The sequence below is a fragment of the Anas platyrhynchos genome, chromosome Z (assembly GCF_047663525.1).
Source record: "Anas platyrhynchos isolate ZD024472 breed Pekin duck chromosome Z, IASCAAS_PekinDuck_T2T, whole genome shotgun sequence".
In the NCBI taxonomy this organism is placed as follows: domain Eukaryota; kingdom Metazoa; phylum Chordata; class Aves; order Anseriformes; family Anatidae; genus Anas; species Anas platyrhynchos.
Genome location: NC_092621.1, coordinates 79,524,568 through 79,536,957, shown reverse-complemented (window position 1 = coordinate 79,536,957; position 12,390 = coordinate 79,524,568). Strand labels below are relative to the sequence as shown.

Here is a 12,390-nt window from a genome sequence, read left to right as displayed (position 1 = left end):
TATTGCATTACATAGGACTATTTTTATGAAGTTCTAATTGACCGTACTTGTCAAAGAAGAAAACAGATGACATAGTTCTGCCTTCAGCCCCTTTGCAACTCTACTGAGGATACATTTGTTTGATTCCTCAACTATAAAATCTCAGATTTAGTAAGAGCTATGCTTTAAGTTAACTTCCAATATTTTTTTTCAAAAACAGCATGGGATTTCAATTGAATAACAGAATGATGTATTTTGGAGTATACTTGTAATTATTATTTTGGTTAATACCACTGGAATTGCACAAAGGACTCAAAAGAGCAGCAAAGTGAATAGATCTATTACTTTTAGTGCACAATTAATCTTGTTGACATTACTTTATATGAGCAAGGATAAAAATGCCTGGAAAGCATACCATTGAATTCCACTGCTCATTAATATTGGCCAAATGTTGTTCTCCTTGTGTTGGAAGCTACTTAAAGATTACCTGCAGAAGTATTACAGTGCTATTGATTAAAAAAAAATAATAATAATAATCCCTGAAGCCCGCTGTTCTTTGACAAGGGTGCAAAAAAAGATGCTTTCAAACTCACCACTATAGATCTGAGTAACTGAGAATATTAATCAGATTGTCAGGGAATTAATTATCCAGCATTCAATATATTGTTATTTAAAAGCCCAAGGAAGTTAGATGTGATTTCTCATCATTTGGCAGCAGTGCCTAGATCTGTATGTACCATTTTTCGTTTTTAAGATGGAATTATTGCTGGACTAGGACCCAGATTGTCCAAAACACTCAAACCTTTATAATTTTGCATCAGGGATTCTGTAGAGTCGAGTTTAAAAAAAAAAAAAAAAAAGTATCCTTGTAGGCTCATATAGTTTACATGCCCTAATGCCCTGAGGATCTAGAATATCAGACTATGGTCCTGTGGAGAATTAGGAGAAAAAAGTTGTTGCAGGCTTTGTTAAGTTGCACTCATTCATCCTTTTAGAATGCAGATAAGCCTAACCCATGTCCTTTTCAGAAAATGCATGTTAATTAGTGAAAATTAGATGATTATTGTTTACTGCTTTTGGTGCATTTAATTAGTATGTTTCATTGCTCTCAAAATAATTTTGAACTACCAGTTTCTATGAACAACAAAAAAAGCCCTCAACATTTAGATTACAAATATTACTATTATATTTCTACAAACAACTGGCAACCATAATTACTCAAAAATATGCATGTTGCTTTGGGCGGGCGTTAGGGAGGTCAGTCTTAAAGCATCATAGAAGACTAAGATGTGTTAGAAATACTGACCTGCTCCAGTACATTTATTGCTGTGCTACTCAAATGATCTTTTAAACCTTTGGACTGATCTGAGAAAAAAAAAAAAAAAAAAAAAAAAAAAGTATGCTGAATGCTGAGCATGTGCTTAACAAACCATATGGAGATAGCAGCAAGCAAAATGAGAAAATAATTGTTAAAAGATTTATTGCTCTTGGAAGATTAAAGATCCACATGGATAGAAGCAATTAACATATGGGGCTACCTGCAGGTACTCCCCAAATCACAGCACTGTGATCAAGGCTTGAAAAAACACATAGTCCATATTCATGGGGAGACAAAAAGCAATTTTTTTTTTTTTCCCTCTATTATGGAGGAGAAATAACATGAACAGAATTTGTAAGAATAGAAAGCCACGAATCTTCTTTGACCTCTCAATGAACTGATATATGTCATGTGGAATTAAATATGTAGTGTACCACTACATTTAAAGTGTAATGGAGAATATGAATGGGAAAAGACAAACAAGGCAAGGAAGAGTCTCTCCTCCTTTTTGTCTTCATGATTTTTTCATGATTATTACTACTAAGTACACTAGACTTATACAGATTCATGTGTTTAATTGATTGGGTTCAGTGAGACATACATATCCTATCTTTAATCATGTGTATAAGTGTAACTTCTACAGGATTGTGTCCTGGGTTAGGCTAAAGACATAAGTTATAACAGAAATATATACATGGATAGTTTCTCATATTGCTGTAACTACACGGGAAATTATAATTGTGGAATGTGTTCTGACATACTTGTAATTCCATTAATTTTATCTTCTGCAAATTAATATTTTCTCAGAGAGTGTAGTTTTCACTGATGAGACATGCTGAATGAATGCTGTTGCTGTGAATGTCTGTCAAACCTTGTGCTTGTTATTGAAAACATAAACTAATAGTCAGAGCCTGACAAACATTAAACTTGTGGCCTTTTTAAGTTTATATCATTCAATTCCCAGTGCTGATTGTCAGTAAATTATGCTGTGGAAAAAGTTCTTTTCTGTTTGTTTATTATTATTATTGTTTATTTTAAGTGGATAAATAATTATGACATTGCATTTCAATAAATTAAAATTAACACCTTTCTGGGTACATAGCAAAGGTCACAAACAATATAAATTATACTGAGTTCACAAATCTTTTCACAAAAACTTGCATATGAGGTTTTCCACATATGTTACAGATAACATTAGTAAGATAATAAGATGAAACACATTTAACACTTGCTGTTAACAAAATAATTTGTAGACCTAAAGGCATATATAGTCATTGCAAACATAACAAATCAGATCTCACTGATGAGATGTTATGTAACCTAGTACACAGTTAGTTGGAAAAAAAATATAAATTTACTCAGAGGAACAAAGCAGTTTAAAGTGGATTTGCTAAAAAGGCTCTCAATGGAACGAACAGTTGGTTTAGTAGTCTTACTGCTGACCCAGATAGTTACATATTCATATAGTCACACAAAGCCATAGCAAAGATCTCATACTACTAACTTGACATGCAGTGATTACTCAGGGATATTGTACATGTCACTTTATACATGATAGGCACATTTGATTAATACATATTGCCACAGTGGTATAAAAGTTAGAATCCCTGTTATCTTTAATAGCAGAGGAAGATTTACCTTCTCTGTCTCCTGTCTTCTGTTACATTAAAAAATAATGTTGTGATTAATGAGTAGTGACATGCTTCATATTATTTCTTGTTCATAAAAATCTGTGCTGGCAAGTTATCTGAACCAAGTGAAGGGTATATTTTAGTGGGTTAGTAGAATATGAAGGTCTACATAAGGGATTTTATTTCTTTAATGAGCATAAAATTGTGATGGTTTTTCATTATATATTTCTCTTTTTTTTTTTTTTTTTCCTATCTCTTAGGACCCTGCCTTCCTAATCCATGTCATAATGGTGGGATGTGTGAAATTAGTGAAGCATACCGAGGCGACACGTTCATAGGATATGTTTGTAAATGTCCAGAAGGGTTTAATGGGATTCACTGCCAGCACAGTAAGTTTCACGTGATAACTTGTATGTATTTGTGGATAGAAGACTTTTTATTAGCATGCAATTTTGAGGATTAACATCAGATCTGATTTTCTGAAATCTTTGGCCTTTGTTTTGTGAACAAGCTAATACCATTGAATAGTTTTACTACCTTCAGAAAATTACTTCACTTCCAACTTACTGGACACAACGACTTCTAATTTGCTATGCATATAGAAGACATGGTAAGGTAACTGAATTTACCATGAAATTAATGGAAGGTAGTATTGCAAACAGTAGGGATATCTCTTTCTGTTGGAATTGTTTTTGTGGTTTTCTTTTGGTTAATGATAGAAAAAAGTGGAAGGGATTGAAAGAAATTGAAAATAAATTTGTATATAAATATGTCTTCTAGGTCTCTACCTGTGCATTAAAATTATGAAGCAGTGCTTTGGGTTATCCAAGCCCTAAATCCAAGGGCAGAAGTTCAAGACTTAAACAGTATTTATATTTAGTCATGTTTTAAATACAATATCTGGACACCTTTTTATTCCTCATAATTTACTTGAAGAGCTTGTCCTAGCTTAAGATTAAATTGGGAACAGGGGGATGATATCTGTTAAAGTGTGTCATTATATAACTAATAAGTAGTAATGCAAAAAAAAAAAAAAAACCTTCAGATTTTAATATTGACTCATTGGGGGAACATGTAGTAAGATCTACACCTCACTAATAAAATTTTTTAAGAATACCTATTTCATTTTATTGTGTTTAAACTGGAAATTACAGGACCATCTTTCCATGTTTCTCCAGTTAATGTCATCAGACTTTCTGAACGGTCAAAAACAATTAATGGATTACACATTTATTTGCAAGTCTGATCATGTTCTAACTTATAATCTGCATTATCCATTGAAGTTTGGTTTTTGTTTTGTTGTGTATTTTGTTGTTTGTTTTGTTGTGTGTGTGTTTGTGTGTTTTTTCCCATATGTAAAACTCATTTAGAACAAGCGCTTGCCTATGGAGAAATTTAGATGTCAAGTTTGTGTTTTATTTTGTGCTGTAAAGCACATAATAGTCTTAAAAAAAACATGTTATTGATGCACTTGGAAGCCTAGGAAACTAGGCTAGGAAATTATTCCTAGGAAACTAGGAATCTAGTTTCATTTGCAGTTAAAAGACAAATGCATTCATCCAAATCAGAGTGAATAAGCACTGAATCCAGTCTACGTTAAATAAGTGTTCCATTTAGATACTTGTCTACAGTTTGAAGTGTTAAGGAACCAGTACAGTCCAGCCAAAGTAACAGCTTATGTTCATTATATCCCCAAAGAAAAGTGTGTCCAAAGACCAGAGTATGGATATTCAATTACATTAACTTTGGCCACACTCCCTCTTATTTTATTATGTAGGTACCATAGAACCATCCAGACGACAACTCAGATGCATGAATTCAAATTAGCACCACTAGTTTAATTTTGTTAAATTATACCTACCTCATCCACCAAGAATATAAGAAAATGTTGGATATTATCCACTCCTTTGGAAACTTTTCCATCTAGCCCTGATTCTGAGCATCTAGTGGAACTGACTACCAGTAGAAATCATAGTGAATTTGTTTTTATAGTCATATCATTAGAACAGTCATTCAAGGTAGGGGATTGAGTTCGTAGAGTAATAATGAAGGCAAACGATAGTCATTGCCTGCCTTTAAACTGTATAGCCAGGAGTTGAGGACTCTTGAGACTAGAAGAGCAGACAAGTTTATGTCTGACTGTAACTCAGAGGTTATACCAGCTTGAAGGTTGAACATAGGCTGTGAGTGCAGTACCTTGTGGTTCCCTACCTTTGGCATTTGCACATATTTTACGTGAGTCTGTCATCTGAGAAGTGGAACAAAAGTCTTTGGAAAGTGGCAAGTTGTATCTCTGTTCTTGTGACTGCTCTTATAAAAGGTAGAGTCAGACAGCTTCTGTGTGCCATTGATGCCTAGCAGCATGAAGAAACATCATCATTATGTTCTCAGGCACACTCCTTCATAAGACCAGACAAGTAGTCCACACACGATACACAATACTTCTGCTATCATTAGATGTCAAAGGTGTTAGGATGCAAGGAAGTAAATAACACCATGAATTTTCAGCAAGTAAAATGCATGCTTAATGTGCTGTCTGGAAAGGATCATACCATTCCTTTGACTTCCATTGATGAATCCTACATAACTCTTTAATATGATATCTCTTTAGCTTAATTCACAAAGTTCCTTTCATGCAACTTCCCCTGTTTCATAAAGTTTAGCAATTCATTTCTGAATTCACTGTAAACCAAGTAAGAAGTGTCAAAATAATTCCATCATGAAAAGGTAAATTAAAATAACTTCACTGCAAGACAGGCATCTTCATATAAACTATTCAGATTTCCAGAAATTGTGTTATACTCTCTTGTGCAATTTTTTATTTATTTATTTATTTTGACTTCTTTCATGTGTAATATTCTGCTGCTAAATCAATTAAGGTAGGTGATTGATTTTGCAATCACGATATGTTCCCAAGGCTGGCATTTTGTCATTCTTATCAACAAACATCCTGCCAATATTTCTGAGATCCCTCAACCTTTTACCCATGTAAATAATTAATATGTAAATTATAAAAGAGATCATTAACAACTTCACTGATTGCATATCCTAGATTTATTTCAAAACTGGTACTAATTGGCACTGGTAGTCTGAAAAGATTCTAACTGCAGTGGCAAAAATGTGAAAATAGATCTGCTAGTAGAAGTTTCCCGTTTCAGGGCTCATAAAATCACCTTTGTCTGGATAGGAAAGACTACCGTAGGTAGAAACCTGGGGAGACTTTTGTGGTGATGTCCATGAAGATGCTTATGCATGGCAATCTGGCTTTCAAATCTGTTGTTGACAGTATCTAGTGACAAGGAGAGAGGAGTTTGGAAAAACTAGCTTAAGGCAATTCTACCTATGGTCTTTGTACACTGATGAAGCTCTTTCAGAGAATAACTTAGAACACTTAACTTCCTGAAAATTTCATAAACTTACACTCAGCAATAGGAGGGTGTATTCTGTTGGTGTGATCAAATCATTTTTATCTCCAGGATCATTTTACCTGGGTTTATGTGGCAAGGCTATGGTAGTGGGGTGGCTGCAGGGATGGCCTCTGTGAGCAGAGCCCAGCAGCTGTTGCATGTCAGGAAGGAGCCAGCTCCAGTTGTACCACGAGGGACCTGATGCTGGACAGAGCTGGGCCATGAGTGATGCTGGTTGGGCCTCTGGGAGAGCAGAAGAAAGGGGAAAAAAACTGCTGCACAACAGCATCTGGGAGAGAGGGGTGAGAGCCAGCCCTGCAGCCCCCAGGTGAGTGCAGCAGGAGGGCAGGAGGTGCTGCAGGCAGGCAGCAGCAGTTCCCCTGCGGGCTGTGCAGGGAGAGGCCCCTGGTGGAGCAGGCTGTCCCCCTGCAGCCCATGGGTCCCCCATGGAGCAGATCTCCACGCTGCAGCCCCCCCATGGGTGGAGGAGCCCCCGGTGGAGCAGGTGGATGTGGCCTGGAGGAGGCTGCGGCCCATGGAGAGCCCCCGCAGGAGCAGGCCCCGGGCCGGAGCTGCAGCCCGTGGAGAGGAGCCCCCGCAGGAGCAGGGGGTCTGGGGGGAGCTGCTGCCCACCCGTGGGGGACCCGTGCTGGAGCAGTTTGCTGCTGGGGGATGGATGGACCCTGTGGGACGGATCCGTGTGGGAGCAGTTCCTGAAGAGCTGCAGCCTGTGGGCCACCCCCGCAGGCTCAGTTCAGGAAAGAATTCCACATTTCTTCCCAAAGACAGAAAAGGGTGGATGAAGTTTGCTTTTAATTCTTACTGATCTAGTCTGTTAGCAATATGCAATACATTACATTAATCTCCCTTATGCTGAGTCTGCTTTACCTGTGATGGTAATTGGTGAGTGATCTCTCTGTCCATAACTCAGCCCTTGAGCCCTCTTGCATCATATTTCTCTTCCAGTTCTTTTTAGGAAGGGGAGTGAGAGAGTGGTGTGGTGGAGTTTAGCTAACCATCAGTACAAAAATGCCACATTGTATAAATACAGTTTAACTTTTGATTAATCCTGAAGTGGTCAGGCAGTTGGACTTGTTGATCTCTGTAGGTCCCTTGCAAACGAATTATTCTATTCTATTCTATTCTATTCTATTCTATTCTATTCTATTCTATTCTATTCTATTCTATTCTATTCTATTCTATTCTATTCTATTCTATTCTATTCTATTCTATTCTATTCTATTCTATTCTATTCTATTCTATTCTATTCTATTCTATCCTATCCTATCCTATCCTATCCTATCCTATCCTATCCTATCCTATCCTATCCTATCCTATTCTTTTTTTTTTTCTACATGGCCTTCTCCTTCATTTGAAAGACGCATGTAATCATTTGATGAATTATAATTCCTCTTTTTAAACCATGGATTTCAAGAAAGTCAATCTTGATTGATCTTTCCACTTTTTTATTGAAAAAGGCCTGAAGAAGTACTACTATTCATGAACCAGCATCCATTGTTAAATCATTGTCAATTTCACTAATCATTCTTCAGCATGACAGATGAAAATGCTGGACAAATAGCTCCTGTTCAGATAATTAATGCCTTCATCTACATATTAGAGGAATTATATTTTTACCCACTAAAGCAGGCTAAAAGTACAGTTCTGCAGAACAAGTCAAAATCCATGGAAATACCCTGGAGGCATGGGATGGCTGGATTTTCCACAAAAGAAAATGAAAATCCATAAACTGGGACATATAGATAACATGCATTATTGTGATTATCAGATAAAGACTGCCTGCTGAAAGAAATATGAAACTCAGGGATTATCAACAATATATGTCAAAGTGTTGATTTCTGGCTGGCACTCAACTAACTGAAATGACAGAAGGATCCAAGAAGAAAAAAATGAAATTGGAAACAAGAAAGAATTCAGATTTAAGGTTTTGTTTTTTGAGTGATTTTATATTCTGAGCATCATTAACACTGCCAGACATAACTAAATGCCTTGCACTCCAAGAGGATTAAGGTTTATTAAACACATACATTTGATAATGTAAGCAATGTCTTCCTAGTGTTTTTCCAGCATTCTCTGCTTTCTACCTCCACAGCATGGAAGGTCTGTGGCATTTCGAGCTGCCATATTAATGTATTGAAAAACTGCATGAATGGGAAGCCACATGGCGGAGCATCAGCTCACATTTTAATAGTATGTTGAGTTATCATCTGAACTACAAGTAGGGTAGTGGTAGTGGCTTATACATGCAGGACTGGAACTGGAACAGCCAATCTCCATGAATTTCTGACCTAGTTGAGATGATGCATAAACTAAAGCTTCAGCAGCAAATTCAAATCCAGGAACTATTACATCTACTAGGAACTAATACATGTGAGGAAGACGTGGCATGGATTTTGTTACAATGAGCAAGCACTCCAGCTAAACCATTTCCAGCTGCAATTTAGTGGTAGAGCAGTCCAGAAACCATTCTCCACAGGAGGTTTGTATGCAGTTATCCTGCTTTGGAGGCTAAAACCAAGTGCGTCTCACACAGACGCAGTTTATTCTACGCCTGCAGGCTCCTGAGCCATGTGGACAAATTTAATGTACTAGGGTAGATGCAGATACACCGAGCCAGATGTTCACCCCATGATTCTGGTGATAAACACTCACTATGGCTTCTCCTGCGATGTATGTTTAGGCTTAGGGAGTTCTAAATGTAAACCAGGTGTTTCTTTTTAATTTGTGTTGGTGTATTGGGTCTGGCTGGGATGTTACCTTTCCCTGCAGTAGCCTGTACAGTGCTCTGCTCAGCACTTGTAGCTAGAACAGCAGTGTTATCACACCAGTGTTGTGTCTGCTGCTGAGCAGTGCCGGCACAGCATTGGGCCTCTCTCTAACCCTCCTAGGGGGTGGGCAAAAAAGTGAGAAAAGAAACATCACTAGGGCAGCTGACCTAAACCAACCAAAGGGATATTCCATACCATGTGATGTCACACTCAGCAATGAAGGTGGAAACAGGAAGAAGAGGGGAGGGGTGGGCTCTCATTGTGAAAACATTGGTCTTCTTTCTGAACACCTGCTACGTGTGTTGAGGCCTTGCTTCAAGGATGTGGTCAAGCATCGCTCATTTGTGGGAAGTAGAGAGTAATTTCTTTCCTCTGCACTTCTACATAGCCTTTATTTGTTTTGGTTTGGTTTGGTTATACCCTTTTTTTCCCCTTTCCCCCTCCCTTTCCCCTTTCCTTTTTTTTTTTTCCTCTTTAGTTAAATTGTTTAGTTAATAATAATCTTTCCTTAATTATTATTATTATTATTATTATTTTCCCTTTAATTAAATTGTCCTTATCTCAACCCGTGAGCTGTTCTTTACTTTACTTCTTCCCCTTCTCGTCTAAGGACGGGGGGTGAGAGAGCAGTTGTAGTGTTTAGCTGCCTAGCATAGTAAAACCACCACAGTTGGTTGTTTTAGTTGTTGTTGCAATTAGCTATTTGTATAGTTTTAACAATTATATTAATATTAAATTATATAAAGTAGTAATAATCAGCTATAAAGTATAATAATAGCAAGTTACTTGTAGATGTCCTAGGGAACAGATTCATGTAAGCATTATTTACCTGAATTCTGAAAACTATTCCTGTGTCTAATTAATTGCTCAGATAATAAATGAAAAAGGGCAGACAGACTGTTACCCATTTGCTTATGTAAAAAAAAACAAGTAGTTTGAAAGATGTCTATTAGAGATCACTAGTGAAGAAGAAAAAAAGCCAATAGTCAATATATTTATTACAGTCAGAAGAAAAGTCAATCAAACATTATTCCTAAAATGAAAACCATAATGGGGCAAAATGTGGAACATAATAAAGGCATAACCACCAGGTGGAGGAGTAGTAATGAAGCAGACGTTTGTCACAGTTATAGAAGTCCAGGAAAACTTCTGTCTGAAACTGTCCGGAAAAGCAAATGCTATTAATTGAAGTTCAAATTGATGAGGTTGTCAACTGAGACCAGAGGAAGATTTGATGATGCGTCTTCTTACAATAAATGTGTGGTGAGACTGAACAAGAGTGACAATAATTTGGGGGCTGTTGGAACTTGGGGCTTTGTTTTGCTTTAAATCCAAATAAATGTATTTGTTTGGAAAGTCTACTTAGTTACCTAATACTTGGAAGGAAATATGCCAACACTTCACAGAAAGTCTCAGGACACGCCCACCATGAAAAGAGGGCATAATTTGTTCCTGTAAGGATTTTAGTTTGTTCTGTAATAGCTAGAGATTGGCTTAAAATCTCAGCTAGGAAGTATAATATCCCTTCCAATTTTGTTTAATTCCTGTTATCTTTGGTTATACAGCACTGCTTATTCTTCTTATTTGTACAAACTTGTAATATCTTTTCTTATTCTTGTTAAATATCTGACCTCAACAATTGCCTGATGCATTGAGTTCATCGTCTAATTACACAGTATATTGAAAAAAAAATCCCTTTTCAATTTCAAATTTGATGTCTTTCAGCATCTTAAACTGTCTCTTTCTTTGTGCATTATATGACTAGAAGAAAAGAAGCTTCTTAGTGCTTTCTGTATGCCACTTAGTATTTTGCATACATTTGTCATGTTTCCATCTCACTCTTTCCTGTACAAACAATTTAAATTGTTTCCTTTTCTTTTTCACATGAGAGCTTTTCCAAGACTTTTAATGGTTTCTCAGTGACTTTCTCAAATCTTTGTTGTGTGGTATATTTTACTGGGACAGTGACCCGTACTGAAGACAAAGCTGCACCACTTATTTGGTAGAAGATCCTTACACTGCTTTCTATATTCTTTATGCAGCATTTTGTTGGATGTTTCTTTTCATTTTTTCCAGAGCTGGATATTGAGCTGAGGCTTTTATTAAGTGTCCTACTTTGATGTCTAAGATCCTTTTATAAGATGTCGTGGTGGGAGGAAAGAAGATCTTCCCGATTGCTTTTGGATTTTATAGGATATTGAACAGAGGGGTGGGTTGCTTATGACCTCTAGACTGACTGAACTGTGCAATACAATACAAATGATTGGTATTTAGAAAAAATAAAAAGTGTGCTTTATATTATAAGTCACTTCAACTGTCAATAGCCATTATAGGCATCTTTTGTAGGAGGGCAAATATCTCTTCCCTTGATTACTGTCTTTCTTAAGGATCAGTAGTATTAGTTTACCATGGAAAAAAATTAATGCTCCAAAAATACATACATTGCTGTTTGATTGCTGAAGGAATTTAATTTGTTCATGTTCTGCTTTAAAAAGATACCGTATGAAAAATATTTTGCACATTCCTCTTTATATTTGAATTAATAATGAATAGTGAATTAAAAATGAACTTTTTTAATTCAATAATAGAATTGTAATGTCAATTTTACACATTCCCTCTTAACATAAAAAGTATAATATGCTTTTTCAGAATGAGAATAACTGTTTATATTCCTGAATGCACTACAGAAAATATTAGCAATGAGTTTTGCTAACACTGCATGGAAACACATTTAACACATTTCCTTTTAGATGTTTCCTTTTAGACTGCTCTTTTGAAAGCAATGTGTAAGTGGTCTTATGTGGTTTGGAAATGAGAATGTGGAGGAGTGTATTATGTTTATATAAGCTGTTATAGTCCTTTTGCAACAGAGAAGCATTACATCAAAATGGAGAGTAGTTTGAAGAATTCTAGGAAGCTCTTCAGTAGCAGAAAGCAAACTGGACACTGTGATTAATCTGGCCTCTTCTACTCCTACTTTTTTTTTTTTTTTTTCTAAAGCTACCATACCAGTGTTTGGAATTTAGTATTTCTTAAATGTCTCATGCTTAAACAGATTTCATATAAAGGCATGATTGTGCACTCATCATTTGAAATAGAATTTACTTCAACAGAAATTTTTTTTGAATAAGAGCAAAAGTGAATCTGGTATCTCTAGATATGTTATGCTCAGTCCTTATGATTTACTACTGCATTAATCCATGCAATAAATACTGTATAAATATTTTCAGTTTTCTTCAAGTTTATGCATTTAAACAAAAAAACAA

The 12,390-nt window shown here is 36.2% G+C and overlaps 1 protein-coding gene across 2 annotated transcripts in view; it reads left to right on the top strand.

Annotated features, from left to right (window-relative positions):
• Nucleotides 1–12,390, top strand: part of EDIL3 (EGF like repeats and discoidin domains 3) — a 266,089-nt gene that overhangs the window by 132,429 nt on the left and 121,270 nt on the right. For both annotated transcript variants that reach the window (XM_038170824.2, XM_038170823.2), the window contains one exon: nt 3,189–3,317. In XM_038170824.2, the coding sequence (XP_038026752.1) occupies nt 3,189–3,317 (129 nt within the window). The remainder of the gene's footprint in view (nt 1–3,188; nt 3,318–12,390) is intronic.